At 45.7% G+C, this 26,170-nt stretch overlaps 2 protein-coding genes across 5 annotated transcripts in view; one reads left to right on the forward strand and one right to left on the reverse strand.

Annotated features, from left to right (window-relative positions):
• Window positions 1-26,170, reverse strand: part of ppp6r2a (protein phosphatase 6, regulatory subunit 2a) — a 26,317-nt gene continuing 147 nt past the window's right edge. The window contains exons 2-25 of one of the 4 annotated variants that reach the window (XM_026146203.2): window positions 24,165-25,845; window positions 19,524-19,693; window positions 18,713-18,967; window positions 17,958-18,144; window positions 17,503-17,640; window positions 17,350-17,415; window positions 17,131-17,243; window positions 16,660-16,773; window positions 16,351-16,477; window positions 15,741-15,893; window positions 15,222-15,446; window positions 15,064-15,128; window positions 14,860-14,975; window positions 14,695-14,780; window positions 8,338-8,418; window positions 8,135-8,232; window positions 7,807-7,864; window positions 7,505-7,632; window positions 7,280-7,404; window positions 7,055-7,199; window positions 6,886-6,974; window positions 6,577-6,751; window positions 5,898-6,005; window positions 1-1,369 (exon numbers count right to left, since the gene is read on the reverse strand). In XM_026146203.2, coding sequence (XP_026001988.1) covers window positions 1,321-1,369; window positions 5,898-6,005; window positions 6,577-6,751; window positions 6,886-6,974; window positions 7,055-7,199; window positions 7,280-7,404; window positions 7,505-7,632; window positions 7,807-7,864; window positions 8,135-8,232; window positions 8,338-8,418; window positions 14,695-14,780; window positions 14,860-14,975; window positions 15,064-15,128; window positions 15,222-15,446; window positions 15,741-15,893; window positions 16,351-16,477; window positions 16,660-16,773; window positions 17,131-17,243; window positions 17,350-17,415; window positions 17,503-17,640; window positions 17,958-18,144; window positions 18,713-18,939 — 2,673 coding nt within the window. In that variant the 5' untranslated portion in view covers window positions 18,940-18,967; window positions 19,524-19,693; window positions 24,165-25,845 and the 3' untranslated portion in view covers window positions 1-1,320. Of the gene's footprint in view, window positions 1,370-5,897; window positions 6,006-6,576; window positions 6,752-6,885; window positions 6,975-7,054; window positions 7,200-7,279; window positions 7,405-7,504; window positions 7,633-7,806; window positions 7,865-8,134; window positions 8,233-8,337; window positions 8,419-14,694; window positions 14,781-14,859; window positions 14,976-15,063; window positions 15,129-15,221; window positions 15,447-15,740; window positions 15,894-16,350; window positions 16,478-16,659; window positions 16,774-17,130; window positions 17,244-17,349; window positions 17,416-17,502; window positions 17,641-17,957; window positions 18,145-18,712; window positions 18,968-19,523; window positions 19,694-22,986; window positions 23,431-24,164; window positions 25,846-26,170 lie in introns of those variants that run through there. The other 3 variants (XM_026146205.2, XM_026146202.2, XM_026146204.2) reach the window with 3 other exon arrangements.
• Window positions 22,689-26,170, forward strand: part of cbll1 (Cbl proto-oncogene-like 1, E3 ubiquitin protein ligase) — a 12,330-nt gene continuing 8,848 nt past the window's right edge. Inside the window, exon 1 of the mRNA XM_080291760.1 lies at window positions 22,689-22,805. The gene's annotated coding sequence lies outside the window, so the exon portion shown is untranslated. The remainder of the gene's footprint in view (window positions 22,806-26,170) is intronic.

Here is a 26,170-nt window from a genome sequence, read left to right on the forward strand (position 1 = left end):
TTTGGTATTAATGTGGTCAGCCAGACACTTTTAATTTGAATTTTTTAACAATAATCATAGAACCTGATCGCTGTCAAATGATTTAAGTACACCAAAGAGGCCTGTAGCTCTGCAGAACTCACACCTGCTCTCCCTCCAATTCTGCTGCTCAGAAACAAAATAAAATTAACCTTAAAAAAAAATTAATAATAATAATAATAATAGGGGGGTGGGGGGCATACAGCGTCACTCTTACCAAATGTCACTCTCCCCCTGTGAGTAAGTGCTTGGTGGAAAGAGAGAAAAGGAACAGACAAAAATAGTAATCTCAAGGTTGCTTGTAAAATTACTTATAAATGTAGATAATATTTGTATATAGGTAGATAAAGTTTGGTTGATTTAAGGGGGATAGCAAGAACGTAAAGGTCAATACAATCAGAAGGTCTTAGCTCACTAGCTAGGTCAACAGAGAACCGGTTATACATGCACTAAAGTAAAAGAAGAGAAAATTGAGATCATATCCAAATCTGAAACTACCCAATGAGTCTCTGATGCCAGATTTTTTCTTTTTAAATAAAATGGCTAATTGACATTATTGCACATGAGCAAAAGACAGTAATACTATTAGAGCTCTGTTCATTGACCCGCTTCTCCTCCTCTTCAACAGAGCGTCCTGAAGCACTTCAAAACATTCAGAAACCTGGTGACGTACGATGGTGAGGATGTTTCATCAACAGCGACCAAAACCAAAAAAACCCAAACACTGGATAAAACCTTGATGTGAGGACAGAGGAGACAACCAGCAGAGATGAAGGTACAACACTTACATCATTGTGCTATAATGTACAGTAAATGGCTGCATAAGTGCTTTTTCTTAAGCTTGAAGGAAAAACAACGTATTTATTGTTGAGGCATCATTTAAAGTTGGCCTGTGCTATCCATTCGGGGTGCCCATGTAAAATCCCAAAGGGTGGGAAGCGGGAGAGTAATGTTTGAGGACATAAAAAAATAGCGGTGACGATGTTACCCCTCGGACTCTGTCGTTTCAAAGATCGCTGCTACATTAAAACTGCACGGGATCATGTGCAACATCAGGAAAAGGCTTTGAAGAAGATTCCTCTGCACTCTGCTCCGTCTCGCTTTTTCTTTTTTTGTGTGGGGGGGTTGTTTTTTTACATGTCCTGCCGCCTCGTTATTGGTGTCGATTGGCAGTGTCCAGGTCCAATAACATGGCAGAGTGATTCAGTAAAAACACCGTAGTTGCAGTGAGGTTATTTAGGGGAGTCACTCTGGAGGAGGCTGACAGTCTGCGTCTCTCAGGGGCTGCGGCGCCCATCGCGCTCACACGGGCCCGTTGACCGACACTTCCTGGGGCGGTGGCGTTTCCTCTCTGTTGGGACGACAAAGGAAACAGTCAGCTGCGTGCAGGAGACACGATGCACGTCCAGCACTACATGCTGTTAGACTGCAGTCTGTCTGCTGCCTCCGTATGGAACAGGCTGCTGCTGCTCCAAGTACAAAGTTTTGCCTCATTGTGTGAGTAGCATTTCCTCGTTTCCCATTTCAACCACAAAGCTGAACCGATAACCCCGAGCTCCACTTCTGAGAGTGGCATCTCCCATTATTCCCCCAAATGCACAAACTTTGACACATTCACCTCCACTAACATGAATGCAGTGCTTTACATTTAGTGTGAATGCAGCAACTAAATATTCTCCTGGTATACAAACATACTTTAACAACTAAACGTACTTAACAAAGATGTGTTTTTAAATCAGAAAGTGTAACCCGAGTTAACTGATTTCATGATTCTATGAAGGCTATGTGTCTGCTTTAGACAACAACATGTTACAAGCAGCAGCAGTGGCCTCTGCAGGCACTCAGCAGACTCCTCCCCCCCCCGCTGGAGTCTACATGATTCAAAGTGTGCAGCCCACTGCTGAACAGCGTCAGCTTGTCTGTGAGCGTGTATGAGCGACTTGGCTTTCACATATACAATCATGCTGTGTGCTAAAGCATTATTTACTATTGCATATAGCACCATATTTACTGCATTTCTTTGCATTACATGCAAAGAAATGCACTAGGAGCCGTTTCATCTTTCTACCCCTCCTTGAATCGCTACCTTATCGTGGTGGAGGGGTTTGTGTGTCACAGGGATCCCAGGGGCTATGTTGTCTGGGGGCTTTTGCCCCCTGGTAGGGTCTCCCATGGCAAATTGGCCCTGGGTGAGGGACCAGACAAAGAGCGATTCATAAGACCCTTATGAAAAGGACATCGAGGGAACAGTTTACCCTGCCCGGGATAGGGTTACCGGGGCTCCGCCCTGGAGCCAGGCCCGGGGAGGGTGCCCGAGGGCGAGCGTCTGGTGGCCAGGCCTTAGTCCATGGGGCCCGGCCGGGCACAGCCCGAAGAGGAGACATGGGTCCATCCTCCCGCAGGCCCACCACCCGCAGGAGGCGCCATAGGGGTCGGGTGCATTGTGTGCCGGGTGGCGGCCAGGAGCGGAGGCCCTGGCGGACTGACCAAGACTGGCAATAGGGACATGGAATGTCACCTCTCTGGTGGGGAAGGAGCCTGAGTTAGTGCGTGAGGTTGAGAGGTACCGGCTAGATATAGTCGGGCTCACCTCTACACATGGCTTGGGCTCTGGAACCTGTCTCAGTCTGGAGTTGCCCCTGGTGAGAGGCGGCGGGCTGGGGTGGGTATTCTAATATCCCCTCGGCTTGCTGCCGGTACGTTGGGGTTTTTCCCGGTGGACGAGAGGGTTTGTTCCCTGCGCCTTAGGGTCGGGGAACGGGTCCTGACTGTCATCTGCGCTTATGCGCCGAGTGGCAGTTCAGAGTACCCAGCCTTCTTAGAGTCCCTGGGGGGGGGGGTGGGGGGTGCTCCACCTGGAGACTCTGTTGTCCTGCTGGGAGACTTCAATGCTCACGTGGGTAATGACAGCGAGACCTGGAGGGGCGTGATTGGGAGGAACGGCCTCCCTGATCTGAACCCGAGCGGTGCTTTGTTATTGGACTTCTGTGCTAATCACAGTTTGGCCATAACGAACACCCTGTTCGAACATAAGAGTGTCCATAAGTGCACGTGGCACCAGGACGCTCTAGGCCGTAGGTCGATGATCGATTTTGTAATCGTATCAGCAGACCTGCGACCATATGTTCTGGACACTCGGGTAAAGAGAGGGGCTGAGCTGTCAACTGATCACCACCTGGTGGTGAGTTGGATCAGGTGGCGGGGGAGGACGCTGGACAGACCTGGTGCACCTAAACGCGTAGTGAGGGTGTGCTGGGAACGTCTAGCAGAGGCCCCAGTCCGCGAGATCTTCAACGCACACCTCCGGCAGAGCTTCAACAGCATTCCGAGGGAGACTGGGGACATTGAGTCCGAATGGACCATGTTCAGCGTCTCCATTGCCGAAGCTGCTGCATTGAGCTGCGGCCGCAAGGTGGTTGGTGCCTGCCGTGGTGGTAATCCCCGAACCAAATGGTGGACACCAGAGGTGAAGGGAGCCACCAGGCTGAAGAAGGAGTCCTATCGGGCTTGGTTAGCCTGTGGGACTTCGGAGGCAGCCGACAGGTATCGACAGGCCAAGCGGAATGCGGCTCGGGCAGTGGCTGAAGCAAAAACTCGGGTGTGGGAGGAGTTCGGAGAGGCCATGGAAAAAGACTTTCGGACTGCCTCGAAGAGATTCTAGCAAACCGTCAGACGTCTCAGGAGGAGAAAGCGGTGCTCTACCTGCACTGTGTATAGTGCTGGCGGAGCGCTGCTGACGTCGACTGAGAAAATTGTCGGGCGGTGGAAGGAATACTTCGAGGACCTCCTTAATCCCACTGACACGTCTTCCGAGGAGGAAGCAGAGTCTGGGGATGAGGGGAATGACCCGCCAATTTCCGGGGGCGAGGTCACTGAGGCAGTTAAACAACTCCTTGGTGGCAGAGCCCCTGGTGTTGATGAGGTCCGCCCCGAGTTCCTGAAGGCTCTGGACGTTGTAGGGCTGTCCTGGTTGACACGCCTCTGAAATGTTGCGTGGAGATCAGGGGCAGTACCTGTGGCCTGGCAGACCGGGGTGGTGGTCCCCATCTTTAAGAAAGGGGACCGGAGGGTGTGTTCCAACTACAGGGGGATCACACTCCTCAGCCTCCCTGGGAAAGTCTATGCCAGGGTGCTGGAAAGGAGAGTTCGTCCGTTAGTCGAACCTCGGATACAGGAGGAACAATGTGGTTTTCGTCCTGGTCGCGGAACACTGGACCAGCTCTTTATCCTCTCCAGGATACTTGAGGGTGCATGGGAGTTTGCCCAACCAGTCTACATGTGTTTTGTGGACTCGGAGAAGGCATTCGACCGTGTCGCTCGGGGTGTCCTGTGGGAGGTGTTGCGGGAATATGGGGTGTCTGGCCCATTGCTACGGGCCATTCGATCCCTATACAACCGTTGCAAGAGCTTGGTTCACATTGCCGGCAATAAGTCGGACTCGTTCCCGGTGGGTGATGGGCTCCGCCAGGGCTGCCCTTTGTCTCCGGTTCTGTTCATAATTTTTATGGACAGGATTTCTAGGCGCAGCCAAGTGGTGGAGGGCTTTTGGTGGCCTCAGAATCTCATCTCTGCTTTTTGCAGATGATGTGGTTCTGTTGGCTTCATCGGGTGAGGGCCTCCAGCTCGCACTGGAACGGTTCGCAGGCGAGTGTGAAGCAGCGGGAATGAGGATCAGCACCTCCAAATCTGAGGCCATGGTTCTCAGCCGGAAAAGGGTGGAGTGCCCACTCCGGGTCGGGGATGAGTTCCTACCCCAAGTGGAGGAGTTCGAGTATCTCGGGGTCTTGTTCGCGAGTGATGGGAGAAGGGGGCCGGAGATCGACAGACGGATTGGGGCTGCAGCTGCAGTAATGCGGACGCTGCACCGGTCCGTCGTGGTGAAGAGGGAGCTGAGTGTAAAAGCGAAGCTCTCAATTTACCGGTCGATCTACGTCCCTACCCTCACCTATGGCCACGAGCTGTGGGTAGTGACCGAAAGAACGAGATCGCGGATACAAGCGGCAGAAATGAGCTTCCTCCAAAGGGTGGCTGGCCTCTCCCTTAGAGATAGGGTGAGAAGTAGAGCAGCTGCTGCTCCACATTGAAAGGAGCCAGCTGAGGTGGTTCGGGCATCTGACAAGGATGCCCCCTGGGCGCCTCCTGGGTGAGGTGTTCCAGGCATGTCCCACCGGGAGGAGGCCCCGGGGCAGACCCAGGACACGCTGGAGAGATTATATCTCTCGGCTGGCCTGGGAACGCCTTGGTATTCCCCCGGATAAGCTGGAGGAGGTGGCTGGGGAGAGGGAGGTCTGGGCCTCTTTGCTTAGGCTGCTGCCCCCGCGACCCGGCCCCGGATAAAGCGGATGAAGATGGATGGGTGGACCATATTTACTGACCTGCTTTACTTCGTGACTACTGTTGTGCAGCGTCACATTTTCTTAGCAAACCCATGATGCATTGCACTGCAAATGCAGGATAATTGTGCAGTTTTACATGCAAAGAAATGCACTAGGAGCCGTTTCATCTTTCTACCAAACTACATCTGCTAACACTGTGCAGAAGGAAGTGTGACGAGAGGCTGATGCTCGAGGCAGCAGGAAGGATGGAAATACTCATGTCTCTCCAGCTGAGCTGACATGCTTATTAATCTGTCTCTCTTCAACAGCATGTCTTTATCCTGTCTTCCTTCTCTCACCCCAACCAATCACAGCAGATGGCCCCGCCCCTCCCTGAGCCTGGTTCTGCTGGAGGTTTCTTCCTGTTAAAAGGGAGTTTTTCCTTCCCACTGTCACCAAAGTGCTGCTCACAGGGGGTCATATGATTGTTGTCTGCATGCATTATTGTAGGGTCTACCTTACAACATAAAGCACCTCGAGGTGCTTTACTTCCTGGCTACTTACTTCCTGTCAGTCTGCGTGTTTACAGGTAGATCCTCAGCAGGCTGCTGCTCTGAAGCTGTAGGAGGATCTGACAGGGAGAGCTTCTCCAGAGACACCGGACACTCCTCACTGCAGAACACACACACACACGTATAAATGTAACATTTATTATGCTTTTAGTTGTAAAACCAACCTGGGAGACCAGCAGAGGGAAACAAGCTCAGAACAGCTACGCTCATGGACACTCATGCAGAATGCATCATTTTTGAACGTGAAGACGGCCAGCTGTCCATTTAGTTTGGAGCATGTGGAAATGAAGGCTGAGTGGTCAGATCCACTAGTGGCATACAAAATGCTCATGATCTGTGTGGAGCTCAGCTGGCTCCGTGTTAACATGACAAACTTTAGCTCCGGGGTGAACTGTACTTAGAAAGGCGAAGCTCAACTGAATGCATGCAGCAATTTCAAATTCCAGCGCGCTCTATAATTACATCAATGTGGTAATTATGTTTCAAATATAGATGTTTGCACACACACAGAGGTTGTGTGTGTGCAGCGTGGACAGTCTCAGGACGTTACCCCAAAGTGACGTTTGTTTTTCGGCGCTCATGCTTTACTCGCCGGATACGTTTCACTGAGCTTTAAACGCCCAACTGCTTTCACTGATATGACACATTCTGAAAGACGTGACGACGCACACCTTTTGAGGTCCGCCGTCTTGTTGCCCGGGGCACTGGCTGTTTCTAAGGTGGGAGGAGCACCAGCATTTTTGTCATCCTCCTCGCTGTCAGAGCCTCCGGAGGAGCTGCTGTCTGAGGCCACGAGTGGAGCCTTTCTCCCTTCTCCTGCTGGACCAGGGGAGGTACTAACATCTGCTGACAGACACGTGCAGAAAAATACTGTTATTACACTTTTCTTCATTTATTGCTCCAATTAAGAACCGGTGTTCCTGAGTTGGACATGAGTTTAGGAGAGGATCTGCCGGCCGGAGCGGTGACGTGCAACTCACCGCTCTTCTCGTGGTTTTGTTTGGCTTGTTTATCGACATCACTGCTGCCCGTTTCCACAGGAGAGCTGCACCTGGGATCTGTCTTTGTACTGTGGGAAACCAGGAAGAGAGCATTGAGCATTGCGTTCCTATGAAAACCGTCACCAGTGCGGTCTGTGTGACTGCTCACCCAGAGAAAGGCTGGAACTCAGTGAAGTTAGCCCAGCCAGTCTGCTGTGTCTCGGTCGCGCTCCCTGCTGAGCTCTCCCACCCGGGGGAGGTTTGGGATGCTGCGTTCTCTCCAGAATCCCTGAAATTTGCTGTCCAGCCAGGACCTGGAGATGACACCAAACACTTTTAAGACCTGAGAGGCTGTTCACAGGTCAGTGCGACATTTGGCTGCATTCCCATCTACCCGAATCTGACGTGTTCTGCTCAGAGTCTTCGTCCTCATCCGATTCAGATGCACGGTCCCGCTCCCGACCTCCGTTTTCCATGCTGCTCCTGGAGCTTCCCTCTGAGGTTTGAGAGACCCCGAACCTGGAAGAAAGGGAGAAGCTCATTAAGTTAAAGGTTTAATGAAACAAATCCACGGCATGCAACAAAGTGCAGTGAGGATGAAACACGGCATCAGCTTGACCTTGTTCTGGATTTAGCTTGAGTTGCATAGTTGATCTCCTTATCGTCCCAGATATCCTCCTCCTCTTCAGCATCATCAAACTGGCGTATCCTCTCTTTGCAGCAGGCTTCAAATGCAGCTGCGTTGGCCTGTGAACAATGAAAGGAGAGCTTTCAGTGGGTTAAACATCGTAACATCGTGGACATATTTATGAAGGAGCGTGTTGTGACTAATTAGCAGTGATGCGGTCCTTTCACTGCACAGCAGAAACACGCAGCTCACGCCCATCACTGGACGAGTTTTAAAGAATCACACACACTTACACTGTTATCATCAGCATCTAGATTGAAGTTTATTTCGGCGATTCTGTCAAACGTAGCGCTGAGGAGGGAGAACACACACAGAAGCAACAACACACACATTACATGTTTGGGACATTTCGATAAACTCTGCGACAGCTCGAGCCGCCTCCTCCTGTGACACCTGGAGGGCCAAACTATCTGAACAAAGACACCAAAGCTATCCTATGTCGCTGTAAGCCAGCAGTCAAACATGCTGGCCGCTGTTGCACTACACACATGATGCCAAAAGAATCCCTGGGAACTACAGATCAGGATGAAAACTCTGAACTCCTTTCCTTAGAAGACTTACTTGATATTTTCATCATGTTCGCTAAACTCCTCGTCGTTGAAGCCAAACTGATCCACAAAGCTGGCAGTCATCTGTTGGATCTGATAGTCTGAGAAAGCCTGTGAAGTTCAAGCACAACTGGTGAGCTCATACTTTTGTTCCTGGTGTCATCGTGAGTGGTGCGGCAGCGTGTTAAGATTTGCTTCTGAGCGCGGCTGCGATACCTGTTGGAGCGACAGGTCGTTGGGGAAGGGGCTCTCCATGTCATCGTCCTCACTGGACGAGTGCATATTGTGAGTGCTTACCTGCAGGACAGAGTGCAGAACAAGCTCAGTGTAACAGCGCTATGAGGTGTGTCAGTGTATTGAATGTACATAGGTCATGTAGGTCAAGACACTTTGGCTCGCTCTGTGGTAGAGTATCACTTCCTGTTCCTGCTCAAACACAGTGGTGTTTCTGAGTAGCTTATTTGCTTAGCGATTTAATTAACAACTTTTAAATACATTCTTCTTTCATAGTATAATCTTCACGTGCTTCCTCCGAAGCACACTTTCTGTGTACTCACTACCTAATTTATAGCCAAAGTATTCACTCACTGTCTCTGTACTGTCTCGCTAGCCTAGCTTAGCTCGTAGCCGACTCATTAGCACCATGGCTACTTCACCTGTCCCTCCTGCACTTTCTTGCTCATTGTGTCAGATGTTTAGTTACTCCTCGGCCTCCTTTAGCAGTAATGATATCTGTAACAAATGTAGCATATTTGCAGCTCTGGAGGCCAGGATTACTGAATTGGAGACTCGGCTTCGCACCCTTCATTCACCCGCAGCTAGCCAGGCCCCTGTAGCTGGTGCAGCCGAAAATAGCGTAGGCCCCGCTAGCTGTTCCCCGGCAGACCCCAAGCAGCTGGGGAATCAGGGCGGCTGGGTCACGGTGAGGAGGAAGCATAGTCCTAAACAGAAGCCCCAGGTACACCACCAACCCGTTCATGTGTCTAACCGTTTTTCCCCACTCGGCGACACACCCGCCGGGGGTCAAACTCTGGTAATTGGCGATTCTGTTCTCAGACATGTGAAGCTAGAGACACCGGCAACCATAGTCAATTGTCTTCCAGGGGCCAGAGCAGGCGACATTGAAGGAAATTTAAAACTGCTGGCTAAGGGTAAACGTAAATTCAGTAAAATCATAATTCACGTCGGCAGTAATGACACCCGGTTACGCCAATCGGAGGTCACTAAAATCAATATTGAATCGGTGTGCAACTTTGCCAAAACAATGTCGGACTCTGTAGTTTTCTCTGGCCCCCTCCCCAATCAGACCAGGAGTGACATGTTTAGCCGCATGTTCTCCTTAAATTGCTGGCTGTCTGAGTGGTGTCCCAGAAACGATGTGGGCTTCATAGATAATTGGCAAACCTTCTGGAGGAAACCTGGTCTTGTTAGGAGAGACGGCATCCATCCCACTTTGGATGGAGCAGCTCTCATTTCTAGAAATATGGACAAATTTATTAAACCCCCCAAAATATGACTATCCAGAGTTGGGACCAGGAAGCAGAGTTGCAGTCTTACACGCTTCTCTGCAGCTTCTCTCCTCCTGCTACCCCCCCAAAAACCCATCTCCATAGAGACTGTGTCAGCTTCCAAAAAGACAAAAAACAAACTAAAAACCAGCAACAAACAACTTAAACATAAACAATCACAAAGAAAGAACAATACAGTATCCACATCTGAACCAAAGAGTAAAACAGTGAAATGTGGATTATTAAATATTAGGTCTCTCTCCTCCAAGTCTCTGTTAGTACATGACTTAATAATTGATCAACAAATTGATTTACTCTGCCTTACAGAAACCTGGTTGCAGCAGGATGATTATGTTAGTTTAAATGAATCAACACCCCCGAGTCATTCTAACTACCAGAAATCTCGAAGCACAGGCCGAGGGGGCGGTGTGGCAGCAATTTTTCACACCAGCCTATTAATTAATGAAAGACCAAGAAAGACTTTTAATTCATTTGAAAGCCTGATGCTTAACATTGTCCACCCCAGCTGTAAAACTCAGAAACCAGTCTTACTTGTTATCATCTATCGTCCACCTGGGCCTTACACAGAGTTTCTGTCTGATTTCTCAGACTTTTTATCTGATTTAGTTCTGAGCTCAGATAAAATAATTATTGTGGGTGATTTTAACATCCATGTACATGCTAAAAATGACAGCCTCAACATGGCATTTAATCTGTTATTAGACTCAATTGGTTTCTCTCAAAATGTAAAAGAACCCACCCACCACTTTAATCACACTCTAGATCTTGTTTTAACATATGGCATCGAACCTGAACATTTAACAGTGTTTCCTGAAAACCCTCTGCTGTCTGATCATTTCCTGATAACATTTACTTTTACAATAATTGATTACACAGCGGTGAAGAGTAGACTTTATCAAAGTAGATGTCTTTCTGAAAGCACTGTAACTAAGTTTAAGAATATAATCCACCCACTGTTATCATCTCCAATGCCCTGTACCAACACAGAGCAAAGCAGCTATCTGAACGCTACCCCAACAGAGGTCGATTATCTTGTTAATAATTTCACCTCCTCACTACGTACGACTCTGGATACTGTAGCTCCTGTGAAAACTAAGGCCTCAAATCAGAAGTACCTGACTCCGTGGTATAATTCTCAAACACGTACCCTAAAGCAGATGACTCGTAATCTGGAGAGGAAATGGCGTGTCACAAATCTAGAGGATCATCATTTAGCCTGGAGAAATAGTTTGCTGCTTTATAAGAAAGCCCTCCGCAAAGCCAGAACATCTTACTATTCATCACTGATTGAAGAAAATAAGAACAACCCTAGGTTTCTCTTCAGCTCTGTAGCCAGGCTGACAAAAAGTCAGAGCTCTTTTGAGCCAACCATCCCTTTAACGTTAACTAGTAATGACTTCATGAACTTCTTCACAAATAAAATTTTTATCATTAGAGAAAAAATTACCAGTAATCATCCCACAGATGTAATATTATCTACAGCTACTCTTAGTACCATTGATATTAAGTTAGACTCTTTTTCTCCAATTGATCTTTCTGAGTTAACTTCAATAATTACTTCCTCCAAACCATCTACGTGTCTTTTAGACCCCATTCCTACAAAACTGCTCAAAGAAGTCCTGCCATTAATTAATTCTTCGATCTTAAATATGATCAACCTATCTCTAATGATCGGCTATGTACCACAGGCCTTCAAGCTGGCTGTAGTTAAACCTTTACTCAAAAAGCATCTCTAGACCCAGCAGTCTTAGCTAATTATAGGCCAATCTCCAACCTTCCTTTCATATCAAACATCCTTGAAAGAGTAGTTGTCAAACAGCTAACTGATCATGTGCAGAGGAATGGCTTATTTGAAGAGTTTCAGTCAGGTTTCAGAGCTCATCACAGCACAGAAACAGCTTTAGTGAAGGTTACAAATGATCTTCTTATGGCCTCTGACAGTGGACTCATCTCTGTGCTTGTCCTGCTAGACCTCAGTGCAGCGTTCGATACTGTTGATCATAATATCCTATTAGAGCGATTAGAACATGCTGTAGGTATTACAAGTACTGCGCTGCAGTGGTTTGTATCATATCTATCTAATAGACTCCAGTTTGTGCATGTAAATGGAGAGTCCTCTTCACACACTGAGGTTAATTATGGAGTTCCACAGGGTTCAGTGCTAGGACCAATTCTGTTTACATTATACATGCTTCCCTTAGGCAGTATCATTAGAAGACATAGCATACATTTTCACTGCTATGCAGATGACACCCAGCTCTATCTGTCCATGAAGCCAGATAACACACACCAATGAGTTAAACTGCAGGAATGTCTTAAAGACATAAAGACCTGGATGGCCGCTAACTTTCTGCTTCTTAATTCAGATAAAACTGAGGTTATTGTACTCGGCCCTGAAAATCTTAGAAATATGGTATCTAATCAGATTCTTACTCTGGATGGCATTACCTTGGCCTCCAGTAACGCGGTGAGGAACCTTGGAGTCATTTTTGACCAGGACATGTCCTTCAACGCACATATTAAACAAATATGTAAGACTGCTTTCTTCCATTTGCGCAACATCTCTAAAATGAGAAATATCCTGTCTCAGAGTGACGCTGAAAAACTAGTTCATGCATTTATTACTTCCAGGCTGGACGACTGTAATTCATTATTATCGGGATGTCCAAAAAACTCCCTGAAAAGCCTTCAGCTGATCCAAAATGCTGCAGCAAGAGTCCTGACAGGGACTAGAAAGAGAGAGCAGATTTCTCCTGTTTTGGCTTCCCTTCATTGGCTTCCTGTTAAATCCAGAATTGAATTCAAAATCCTGCTCCTCACATACAAGGTCTTAAATAATCAGGCCCCATCTTATCTTAATGACCTTGTAGTACCATATCACCCTATTAGAGCACTTCGCTCTCGCTCTGCAGGCCTACTTGTTGTTCCTAGAGTATTTAAAAGTAGAATGGGAGGGAGAGCCTTCAGTTTTCAGGCCCCTCTTCTGTGGAACCAGCTTCCAGTTTGGATTCAGGAGACAGACACTATCTCTACTTTCAAGATTAGGCTTAAAACTTTCCTTTTTGCTAAAGCATATAGTTAGGGCTGGACCAGGTGACCCTGAATCCTCCCTTTGTTATGCTGCAATAGATGTAGGCTGCCGGGGGATTCCCATGATGCATTGAGTTTTTCCTTTCCAGTCACCTTTCTCACTCACTATGTATTAATAGACCTCTCTGCATTGAATCATATCTGTTATTAACCTCTGTCTCTCTTCCACAGCATGTCTTTATCCTGTCTTCCTTCTCTCACCCCAACCGGTCGCAGCAGATGGCCGCCCCTCCCTGAGCCTGGTTCTGCCGGAGGTTTCTTCCTGTTAAAAGGGAGTTTTTCCTTCCCACTGTCGCCAAAGTGCTTGCTCATAGGGGGTCATATGATTGTTGGGTTTTTCTCTGTATCTATGAAGCGCCTTGAGGCGACTTTTGTTGTGATTTGGCGCTATATAAATAAAATTGAATTGAAATTGAATTGAATTGACACTTCGGAGTTGTTGCTGCTGATATTTTTTATTTATTCGATAAATCATCTCAAAGCCCAAATTTGCTGAAAAGGTTGTCTGCTCTGCTGTGGGCTGCACGCTCCTGTCCTGATTAACTGCTGCTGCAGGACGCAGAGCTGGACTTAACGTGGGGGAAGAAGAGGAAGAAGAGGAAATGAGACTTACAGCACTGTGCAAAAGTTTTAGGCGGGTGTGGAAAAAATGCTGCAAACACAGAAAGTTTCAGAAATATAAATGACTGTTTATTGGCCCCTAATGTATTCTGCAGCAGGACAACCAGACCAGACAGCCAAAGTGATGAAGAACTATCCTCAGCATAAAGAAGAACAAGTACTGAAGTGATGGTCCGGCCCCCACAGAGCCCTGATCAACATCGAGTGTGTCTGAGATTACATGAAGAGACAGAAGGATGTGCTTAGTTCACTGAGATGTTTGGAACGAGCTACCAGCCGAGTTCCTTCAACAACTGTGTGCACGTGTACGTAGCAGAAGGCAACGGCTGCTCACACCTAGCGATGGGCACCGGTATCGGTTCTGACATAAACGGTAGCTTTATTTTCCTGAGATGTCAGACACTTTGGATTCCAGCCAATCATTTTACCTTTGCGAGCGTAGTAGGCGGGGCCAGGTACGTAAGTTCTTTTAGAGCAGAGCTACAGATTAAAAATGCCCAAGGAGGACCGGTCAAATTCTTCACAGCAAAAGATGCAAACTCAGCAGCAACAAGTGCTTTAAGCTGATACTGTGATGCTGTCAAAGGAGGTAACACCTCGAATCTGATGAAACACCTGGCGACGCATAGCGTTTTTTTTTTAAAGCCGAGAAATGCGCCGTATTTGATAGCTTGCTGCGAGACCTCACACCGAGCACATCTACTGCGGGTGTGGTGCCTGTTATCGGACCCGGAGCAACATCCCCCAAAAACCCGAAGAGGAGAGTCCTGGCCCCTAGCCCTGCCAGTGTAGCGGAAATGATGAGGATGATGATGCAGCAGCAGCCGTTCTTCTCTGCGTGAGTAGCTTAATGTTGTTCGTGTGTAATTTACGTTGAGTAGGCTAACCACGTTATTACATTAATGCATGTAAGGTGAACTAGCAAACATCATCATAGCTACATGCGGCTGTCTTCTTGTTTGATGGCAGATACTCCCTTCACCCTGGCCACAAAGGCTAAAATGACCAAAGAAAAAGTGGAAAACAGCTAAACATGAGAGGTTTAGGACAAAGTTTGTGTTTTCCGTTCTTTAAGCACTGGTTCGAGCACCGTTTAAGCACCAGTTTGGTACTGGTATCGGATAAAACCTAAACGATACCCATCCCTACTCACACCAAACGTTGATGTGATTTAGATTTCTCTTTTGTTCACTCACTGCATTTTGTTGACTGATGAGAATAAATGGTTAACACTCCCAGTTTTGAAAGCATCCCTTGTTTACAGCATTTTCTCACCTGCCTCAGACTTCTGCACAGTGCTGTACCTGCCAGGTATTTGGTGGGAGGGACTCACCAGTTCTACGGTATTCCTCCTGTTAGTTTCTCTCAGGGTCTCGTCCACAAAGCTCTCCCAGCGACCTCTGCAGTCTTCTGGCAGCTCTGCAAAAGCAAACACTGGTCAGTGATTTTCAGTTAAAATGGAAGATTTAATAGTCACACTGGACAACTGTATAAATACCTCTGATGAGGTCAGAGATCTGGGTCTGTACTGGTCCTTTCTCCAGGTTCTGGACCACCATGTTGGCTATTCTAGTCAGGTGACCCATGTTGCCTCTCCTGGTACCACCATCAGCCCTGACAGTCACAGACACAGTTATTACCTTCAACTCAAAGCACTGATTGTAAGAAAAAAAACACAGGAACCTACAGAAGGAAGACTTACTGTATTCTATCGTTCTCCTCCCAGGCATCAAGGATCCTTTGAAGCAGTCGACACTTCTGGAAGAGCTAAGAGTTTAAAACAGCAACATGTGAGCGCTGTGATTCTGTGGAAATGTTTCAATGTCGTGTGATGAGGGCGGGACGTGCATAACCACTTACATGTGCCACGAGCGCACCGTGGATGCAGGTCTGTGGGTCGCTCGTCCCATCCGTTGTCGCGTCCTCCTCTTGCGCCTGAGGGCTGGACGCTGTAGCGCTCTCTTCGTGGTTCTGCAGGCCTAGGCCTGGCCGCTCCTCTGAGGAAGGATGGTTCAGGATAGAGGCCACACACAGCTCCACTTGGAAGTGCAAAAAGTTATTCCAGGAGTATTTGAAGAACAGATCCTACAGGAGGCAGACACAGGATTTCCAGTACGTGCATTTCATTTTAAACATTTTAGCAAGTTACTGAGAAAAAACATGAACAGCTGATTCTGTGCCCTTTAACACGTGCTGGTAATATTGGAGCCTTACCAGTGACCGTGAACCAGTACAGCAGGGCAGGGTTATTTGAACCTGCTTTCACGGATGGGTAAAGAGTGCTTCCCAACCTTTTGACTAACGTCGTACAAATCCCATGCAATTTCCCAAAACACTGTACAATATACAAACGGCATCTTCTAGAAAGGTTAGCCTTACCAGTAGCAGGTCCATGGTGGCCAGGTTACAGAGCTCCTGGCAGATATTGGGTGCATTGGTCTGGAGCAGGGCAGCCACCAGCCGGGCCACATGAAGGCGAGCATTCCCCAGTGGCTGATCTAGAAGGCCAAAGGTCGTCAATATTGCACTTTTCTGAGGAAAGAGTGAAAGTAGCATATGGACATTGTTTTTTAATAATAATAATAATAATAATAATGATGTATACTTTATTGATCCCCGTGGGGAAATTACTCTCTGCATTTGACCCATTCACTCAGTGAAGCAGTGGGCAGCCACTAAGCAGGCGCACCGGGGAGCAGTGTGTAGGGACGGTACCTCGCTCAGGCGTACCAGGGGGTAGCCGTTCGGTAGATTCGAACCCCCAACCTTCCGATCACGGGGCAACCACTCTACCTACTGAGCTATCCCTGCCCCAAATCAAGTCAAAACTATAACATGACATTTAACAGCAGCGTCAGCTGTACAATACTGGAAAATGAGACCAGCGCTGAAAAGTGCAGTACCATTACAAACATGCAGCTGAGTGACTCCAGTGTTCAAAGGCTGCACCATGCTCATGCTTACACTCCGACTACACTGCAGTCTTTACCTTGGGGGGATCCTGAAGAAGCTGCTGGAAGTCCTTTAAATGGGGCTCAATGGCATTTAAAATACTGCTGTTGACAGTGTAAGACCTTTCATAACCCTGAGAATACAGATCCATCAGCCCTTCCAACCTGACAGACACAAGCAGAGACAATCAGCATATCAGCTCAGTGACTGTGACGGGTTTTTTCTACTGTCTCGACTGAGAGGCGAGTAAAATACAAATTTACTACATGATGTCACTTAAGAGTCAGGAAGACACCAAAATTAGCACAATTTACATCCTGAATGATTAAGAACTGGAGGGACTCACCCAGACCTCCTGGTCTCCAGTAAGGTAAGTAGCACTTGAGTTCCATTAACGATGGAGGCCTCGCTCCTCTCCCCCTCAAACATGTTCTTGAGAAGCCCCGCCACGCTCTCCTGCCTGGAACACATTTATGCACCATTAACAGGCCAGCTAGCAACAATGTTTTAGCTTCTGATGCAAAAGGAAGCATTTTCAAAAGGCACAAAGTCAACCTCACACACACCCACACAAAATCAAAGCTGCAGTCAAACAGGCTCTGCCAGCAGGTCTGTGTGTACACATGCTACAACCTGAGGTTTTTAATGCCTCTCCATTTCAGGTCAAGAACTAAGCAAACAACAGTCAACAATGACGCTGGTGTGTGGTGTGGACAGAGCAGGAAGAGCAGGCATGAGTGATGTGGGAAAGCTATCCCCACAGTTCCTACAGAGAGTTGTACGTTACTACAAACATACAAGCGCTCCGCAGACTTACGATTCTAGCACAGCCAATAGTGGGTCGGCTTCTACGTTCTCCTGCATCTGACTGGCCTGATCTCGGCTAAGGCGGATGATGTCACACAGCGTTTGGGACGCATTTGATTGTCTCTGAAAAATAAATAATCCAATTAAATTATTGGAACCCATCAATAAAAATGATTAGGAAACATCGAGACGACACTCGGCCAGCACAGCGAGCGCTGCACCCACTCACCTCCTCATCTTTGCCAGCATGGATGAGCTCTGTGAGTCTCTGAACCAACGTTTCCTCGTTTAACCACTAGGATTCAAAAGAAACAGATCACTTAAAAGCATGCGACAGGTTCGAGCTTACTCACAGGACATACGAGCCATTTCGGTCGCTTACATGCAGAACATCCTGTCTCAAAGGGGCAGGCTCCACACAACTGATGAGGCGAAGCAGCAGGTCCATCATGGCAGAGGCGTCAATGTGTTTCAGCACCAGACCAATAAAGCCTTCTTTTTTCTTTAAAAAGGTAATAACCTGGAAAATGACACAATGTGAAAGACTGTGGATTTTAACAGACAGCTAATGTCAATCTTAGATTTTCACATTTGAGGGTTTTTATGCTCTCTAGGCATGTTTTCACTGGACTCTTCCTCCGGGACTAGGAACCTTTGGAGGAACAGACTGACTTTCCAAAGTGGGGACGAGCATTTCTATTGAGTCCCAGGAAACTCAGCAGACCCCACAAAACGCCCTGCTCCAGTTGCTATTACTCTCTGAAACTTTGGTGTGTGGAAATGTTCCTAAATGATTTGCTTAATCTGAGAGGAATTCATATCTTGTTTACTAGTTACCTGTTCGGTTTTCCTGGCAATGAGATTGCCGATGGTTTTGCTGAAGAAGCTGGCTAGTAGAGGATTGAGAGGTGGGTCCTGTTCCAGGAAGTGGTAGAGCATCTCGAGGAGAGACTCGTCTCCACCCAGCTTATCGTTTATAATGGAAACATCTGAGGTCAGAAGCTCACAAGCAACATTGGGAAACCTTGCAGAGGGAAAAACACAACAGACTGACGTTAAGATCAGATCTCTGTGTCAAACTAAAGATTTCAAAGTATCACTGCAAGTATGAGTGAAGGAAAAATGAAGGTGATGGGGTTACAGGTTCAACGTGTGTGAGGATTTAATCACAGCAGCAAAACGTGGATATATGCAAAAAGCTGGAAGTTTCTTTTTGCTGCGTTCCTTTCAAACAACAGTGCATATAAACTTCAGCATTTAATCTAAAAATACCAGCGCGTGCATATCAAACAACAACAGCATTTTCCTGGTAAAGTTCATAAATCCTAAATAAATCCTGTGTATGTGGAGAGAGTTAGATTTCTTTATTATGTGACCCATGAGCTGAATTATTAACTGAACAAGTGAGTTAACTGTGGTGCTTGTATCTAATTGACATCAAGGCAAATCAATTCAACTCAGGCTCAACATCTGTCTTTGGAAATAGGTGCATGTTCCACTTCGTGTTCGTCTTGCTCCCAGTCTTCTAATCTAACTCTTAAGTAATGTCTCCACTCTCCCAGCAGTCTCTAAGAGTCAGTGTGGGCTCTCACTTAAAGCGGCTTCGCTCCTCCAGATCAGCAGGTGGCTCTGTGGTGATGAGGCTGACCAGCTCCTGCATGCAGTGGTCCTGGGAAAGGAAGAGGAGCAGCCGACGGTTTTGGGCCTTGCACTCCTGCAGGACGTCATCCTCCTCCATCAGCTCTCTCAGCGTCACGTCCTCCCTGTCCAGCAGCTGGTCAATGTGGGAGGTGGTGTGCAGGTCAAACTTCCAAAACATGGTGGCCGCTGGGAGGGGGGACACAGCCCTGGGCCGACAGAGCGAGGAGAGAGGAGTAGGACAGTTAAGAGTGAAAGGTTGGGATGAGGAAGCAGGGGCTCCAAGCTGACGTAAACAAACAAGAGGATTAGTACAGCACTAGTACTTCTATCCTTTTATACCAAAGACAATGTTCACAGCAACGGTAATATTCTGGGATTAACTTTAATCTGTCCTGTAAACAGCATTCTCTCACGGGCCTAATGTGACTCGGGTGATCAAAGTAAGATCTGGCCAACTGTAGTCACAATGTTGCAATAATGTAGAGCACATCATACAGCCTGCACTGAATTTTTCATAGGTTTATGAGACAGAAACATATGGTCTTGTCAGTGTTCGTGCTAAGCTGCGAGACATCAGGCAGTGTCGATGGCTGCAGAAGTTCAAACCTGGACCGTAACTGACGCTCTAACGTAACATGGAGGTGATATCAGTTAAGACAGAAAACGTTGTCATGATTTAAACGCACATTGGTCCAAGTAAACACAGTCATAGTGTAACTAGAAAAAGACACAAATGCCTGACAGTAAAGTGTTCACACATACCAGTGGATGAAATGTGGATATCTTTAATCAGACCTCCCCCACGGGCAGGCAGGCATTTGTGTTTGTGCAGACGACAGAGAGTGTGGCGAGGCCTGGCATTTATCAGCATGGGTCTCCTTTTAAAACGCGGGCCTCTTTAGGAGACGGGTCGCTGAGAGGCTCACCATACCCTGCACAACATGAAGGTTGATTATTAACTGACAAAAGGTACCAGGAGTCAATTCTTTTAGTAATCAGGTAACCTATTGCTTATTACATCCATTAATTGGATAAGAAATACTTTTGTCTTATTAATGAGAAATAATACATAATAATAATTTACATCATGTATCGTGTTCAAAAGACAAAAAACCCCACTGTAGTTTTTTATAATGGAAACCAAAGTTTTTAATATTCTGACTGCACACAACGTCTGCGCAGGCAGGTAAGTGCTCGCACTGCACGCACCTGCCATAAAAAACTTATTCTCTTTAAAGAATAAATAATCAAAAGTACAGTAAGTAAGTCACACAAACTACTGAAACCTAAGGCACGAAGTAAAACTGCCTCTACCCTTCTTGGAGGGCATTTTGTGTAAGTGGGCTAGTGAATGAGTGTGCATGTGTGAAAGAAACACATGCAATGAAGAAAAGCAAGAATATCAGGATTCTCTGAGGTTTGCCCCGACGTTGGATGCAACATTTCCTGCTCTAAAAAAACAGACGTTCTGATGGCGTTTTCGCACCTTGAGCAACTGTTGTTGGCTCTATATAAATAAAATACAACTGAACGGTAAAAATGTTAATGACTGATGTTAACACATCATAGAACATATTAACTTCAGTGTCCTGCCTAAAAGACCCAAGTCAGTCACCCATGTGTACTTTTACTGTCTTAGAAAAAAACAAATATATATGTAATACAATATGTTTCACTGAAGCCTTGACATAAATATGGTCTAGTACACCCCTTGCCCCCCTTTATACTCACTCCTTCTTGTTACAGGTATCACTGCCATATAAAGCAGGGCGGTTGGTAACAAGCTGCCTGAATTAAACATCATATCAGACTAATTTAACGGTTCATCTGCATATTTTATTTTGACTGCGTAAAACAAATTGTGGCGTCTGGCAGCAGCTACAAAGTTAGCCTTTCTTCACGTTGGAGCTTCCTGAAAGTGTTTTTTCACTCAAAACTGACTTTTTCCAAGTAAAGACGTTTCTCAATATAAACACGAGACATTATTTATTTGAACTGAAGAAGTGAGTTACCGTATCTCTTTTGCTTTTGACCAGTGAGAATTACAATTAAGTTTATTAGATACTTATGTTAGCTAAAATATTGCTGTATAAAGTTGTTATTACGTTCAACTTCTGAGAGAAAATGACTAATATTTAAACTAAAATGAATCCTATATTATCACCAAGAGTAAAAAGAAGGCTTTAAGCTTTACGTTGAGCATAAATAGTGATTTATATCAATACCAACTGACAGGGAACAGCGTGAGATATTGTTATAAGATTATTTTCCATCTCGCCCAGCTCTACTTGTACCACAGTTGACCTCGTTATTTGAAGACTTCTCCATGGCTATCTGGCAATCCACCACTTTGACTTTCTATATATGACAGGGTAACACCTTGTACAAATGCTATGTGCAAGCTCATTACTCTACACATTGACTGCTTAGGTCAACTTCCCCCTCTTCTCTGGTGTAACAGCTCAATGTAACATATTGTTAGAATCCGTTAAAAAAGAGAAAAGTAATAATAAAGTACAAAATGCTTTTGTGACCAGGCTGTTTGTTTTGTTTTTCCCCCATGCAGTTACTGTGGTAGCTAATCTAGACAACCTAACACACCAGCAGAGACACGAAACAGCTACATCTGCTGACTTTGTCAAAGCCAAAGTGTCTCAGCGGGCAGTGCAACAGATCTAACTGTTGACCATGGAAGTAAAACTACAGGAGGAAATCAAAGTGCTTCCCCTTTTTTCTTTTCCCATTTTCCTGAGGAGGATCTTTGCACATGCAGCAGCAGCGTCCATCTGGCATGCATTTACAGAGTACACAAGCGCAATAATAACCCGCTGAATGCTCCCTGTGGACACCGAGCAGGAAAGCAAATGCTTGACTTTACATCCAAAATAGAACAAACCAGAGGCAACCTCAACAAAAACAGTCTTCTGGCACATGTAAGAGATGATGGAAAAAAAAGGAACAATGGCACACAAAGGGCACACATGTGGATAATGCGAGCCAACAGCAGCCTGTAATTAGGAGAGTTAAAAAAAGCTGTACAATCAAGCGAAAGGGAATCCCACCTGTCTGTTGCCATGAACTCTCCTTTTACTCACTGTGAATGTAAATAACAGTCCAGCTGATAGCGAACCAGTGTTCACTGGGTTGTACTAGAAACCTTGTGACACCAGCTACCAAATGATTAACCAATCCGCACACTTCAGAGGGCAAACAGAAGCTGCAGTTTTTGCAGTTTGCTGCTTAATTGCATTTTAAAGCACTGAAGCTGTAAAAAATGTTTTACGTTGACCAGACATATCTAAGACAGGCGATGGTCCCAAAATATTTTAAGTTAACATTATGGAGTACCTTTGTCAGCCATCAACCATGATATGGCTTCAGACTTTGATCACATGATGGGGATTTGGTAACGCGTCACACTTTATAAACTGTTGTAACTGAAGTGATTTCTTAAGCTTGTTTGACAATAAGAGACACTGGTGTGTAACTGAAGACATGTAAGCTGAGCTTCCACAGCACTGGCATGATCAACATGCACATCAACTGACTGACGGTGGGGGCTCAGATTTCTGTTTACTTTAACTCCAGAGGAGGGCACAAATGCCCAAATGATACCAGACTAACATGGGATCGATGCTACAGCACATACACTGCTGAAGTCACCAGTAACTCCAACATGAAAGATAAAACTACCACTTCACCTACAGAGTGTGTAGTTACTTCCAGCTCAGTAAGTCTGCGTTGCTGGCCTCAGCCGACTCCGAACACCCCTAAAGTAACGTTGGCTCTTTAGTTACCGAGCTATAAAAAACACATGCAGCATTTAAAGAGACGTATCGGTCAGAAATTGAGTTCTGTTAACGTCGACGGGACTAAACATTAACAGTTAACGACTATGTTACATTAACATCGATTAAGTAATCCAACAGCCATTACTGAGTCCTTGTGCGAAGTTAGCCGATAGACCAGCACTGGTATCTCGATCAGTGTTAATTCACGATATTTAGACACCAACTTCTAAAGTTGGGGAACAACTCAGCTAAGGTTAGTTCCTCCTTTTCTCTGATTAGCACATAAGCTAATTAGCTACCAACGGTTAACGTGTACTGAGCGGCCAACTTAAATAGCTCTCTAACTTGGGTTTAACTTTGTCGCTGCTGCAGCAGCAGGGTTAAGATTAGCTCTACGCTCAAACTCACGATAAGAATTCCCGGTTAAAACGTACCTTTGGTTGAATGTCCGCTGCGAGTAATTCCGTGTGATCCGAGTTGTTGCTGTTTTTCGTTAAGCAGCCAGCTACTAAATCACTAGCTGTCCAGCTACTGTTAGCTAGCCGTATGAGCTAACATACGTTAGCCTGTGAGCGAATAGTGATTTGTTTTGAAGAAGGGGTCAGTCTGCGACAGCACAGACCGCCGTTAGCTAGCTCAACTTAGCTAACGATAGTCAAATGTGGCTAAGAAGACTACAAAATAAACTGTTCCCCCGCGTGAATGACTACGTGGTGTTAATAACAATCCGAGTTATTTCAAATGCAAAGTGTATGATACGTACTCGCACACAAAGTAATTCAAACGCGGGGCTAAGTTTAGCACGCAAAGCAGGAAAAACTCAGTCATATTTTTCGAATCAAAATGGCGACATGGTTGCGGGCACGCGCGTCGGGGACGTGCCTCGACTTGAGACCGTGCACCGAGCTCTCCAAAACATCTTAAAGCGCTGAGTGATGCAACGCTGCTATCACACATCAAACTGTCCTCGTTTTCACATGAGATACATATTATTTCAAAACCTGCAGCTATAAACCTGCTGTCTGAAGAGTGCCGTTTATATTTAATTGCATTTTAACTAATAAACATTTACAGGCAAGATCATTCTGTAATTTTAAAACAATCGGTGGAAAATGCACAATAAAGACTTGACACCAGTCGGGTTTTCTGCTTTGTAGTGTACCATGGCTGCAGTTCGGAGTCTCACTTCGTTTATTTACGTTTTGCTTCCAGTGCACCTGAGACATGCACAATGGCACTGTTAGATTTACCTCCCAAGAAATCAACATTATCGAAGCAGCCTGAGACTATCTTGTTAGAGAATGGAACAAAAAGTGGCCAACATTCACAGAAGAGTGCTTTTCCTTTATTTTAATGACATGGACTAATTATGTCTGAAATAAAATAAGATCCATGATCTTCCTGGACAAGAAAACTGCTTAAAAGAGCAACAGCCTGTGCTGAAGAAGGTGCTCATACCTGATACTGACTTGCAAGGTTTTCAGAATTGTACAATCTGTACTCTCTACTACTTTCATTTTACACAGCATGTGTCTGGCCCCACACATGCCCAAGGACACACACCTCGTTTTTTCTTTAGGCTTAACCATTGACTTTATCTGAGTGTCCTTACCTGAGCTGGTCAAATTAGTTGATTCAATGAACCCGTCCTCCTGCCCTCTTGATGTTTTATCTGGACCTTTGTTTAGAAAGGTCTTTCAGTCCACTGGTCCTAGTGTGCTTACAATCATCAACGCCTCTCTGCTTTCTGGTCAGGTGCCTGTTTTTTGTAAAACTTGATGCTTCTCTGTTTATCAACTATAGACCTATCTCAAAATTACCATTTATCGCCAAGATTTTAGAGAATGTTGTGGCCAAGCAACTCACAGCGGTTCTTGATCAACATAACATTCTTGATCATTTCCAATCTGGTTTACGTAGAGCTCATTCCACTGAAACTGCACTTCTTAGAGTGTCCAGTGATATACTGATGAATTATGATGCTGAGTGCACTGCTCTACTGTTGTTGGACCCGACCTCTGCCTTCGATACTGTCGACCATCATATTCTGTTAGATAGACTAAAACACTGGGTGGGTATATCAGGAACGGCCTTGGAGTGGTTTAAATCTATGTGATCCTTCTCTGTGGCTTCCTCCAAGCTCAGGTCCTCTCTCACCTCTCTTGGTGTGCCACAGGTTCTGTCCTGGGACCTGTACTGTTTTTGTTATATTTACTCCCTCTTCAGGAACTTCTCAGCACTTTTAAGGACATTTCGTATCATTGCTATGCAGATGATTTTCAGCTATATATCTGCTTTAAGCCACATGATGTTTCTAAACTTCTAATCTTGCAGAGATGCTTAGATTCTATCAGAGGTTGGAATGCAGAAGATTATCTTCAACTTAATGCTGAGAAATCTGAAGTCCTTGTCTTTGCTCCTGATAAATTTGTACCTTTGGTATTAAAACATTTAGGCCCCCTCGCTTTTGTTTAATCTTCTATTAGGAAGATTGGTGTTACAGCTCTGTCCTTGGATATTCATGTTAAGCAGATTCATGCCTCCTTGGAACGTGTGCAGGGTGTTCAAAATGCTGCTGCAAGGCTGTTGACCAAGGCTTCCAGTTTCCCCATAATATAATCCTGACCCTCAGGACTGCATGGACTGGCTCCAATTTACAGCAGTGATCTTCCTCATCCTGATATTCCCAGCAGGTCCCTGAGGGCTTGCTGGTTGTCCAGCACACTAGATTAAAAACAAAAGGTGACAGAGCTTTTGTTTCTGTGGCTCCCAGACTCTGACACCCCCTCCACTCAGATCTGTAGACTCTGTCAGTTCTTTTAAAAAACAGTTAAAACCCTTCTTTTTAAACTTGCCTTTGGTTGATGTTGTTTTATGTTCTAGCTTCTGTGAAACACTTTGTGATTTTATCTTGAAAGGTGCTATACAAATACAATTTTACTTACTTTTATTTTACTTACTAGCAAAATAAAACCCATATGGGCAGACTCAGGACTTTTGCCTGAGTGTGCAGCAGTTTACAATGAAAGTCAAAATGCAACCTTCTTTCTGTGTTTGATGACATTCATTTTAGACAAAGTATGTATTAGAAACTCTATGAAACAATGTGAATTAGTTCAGCTGTGAAACAAGCTTCATTCTAAGTAAATATGCATGGATAGCACATGTTGGATGATCTAACAAGTGTTTAAACTATGGCAGCAGATATTTTTTTATTAAGGATACATACATACATCCATCCATCCATCCATCTTCATCCGCTTTGTCCGGGGCCGGGTCGCGGGGGCAGCAGCCTAAGCAAAGGATACAATTAGCTTTTTTTCTGCTAAAACAATGTAAATAGTGGATAAATAATAACCTGAACTTTACAGCAACATGTTTATGAAATATGATAGAAAGTCCAAGCCTTCAGATTTTCCAGTCACTCTCATGACTGACAGGATGTGACCTGTGGCAGGTAGTAGCGTAAAACGTAAAGGAGGAACTGCGTCGATACAGAAAACAAATGGACGATCGTTTCTGTTAAATATCACAACGACGTCCTGTCTTTACTTTCAGTATTGTTACCCAGCCATTTAGGCCAACTGTACACGGGCATAATAAACGCGCGGCTGTTTT

The sequence above is a fragment of the Astatotilapia calliptera genome, chromosome 17, assembly GCF_964374335.1.
Source record: "Astatotilapia calliptera chromosome 17, fAstCal68.1, whole genome shotgun sequence".
NCBI lineage: Eukaryota > Metazoa > Chordata > Actinopteri > Cichliformes > Cichlidae > Astatotilapia > Astatotilapia calliptera.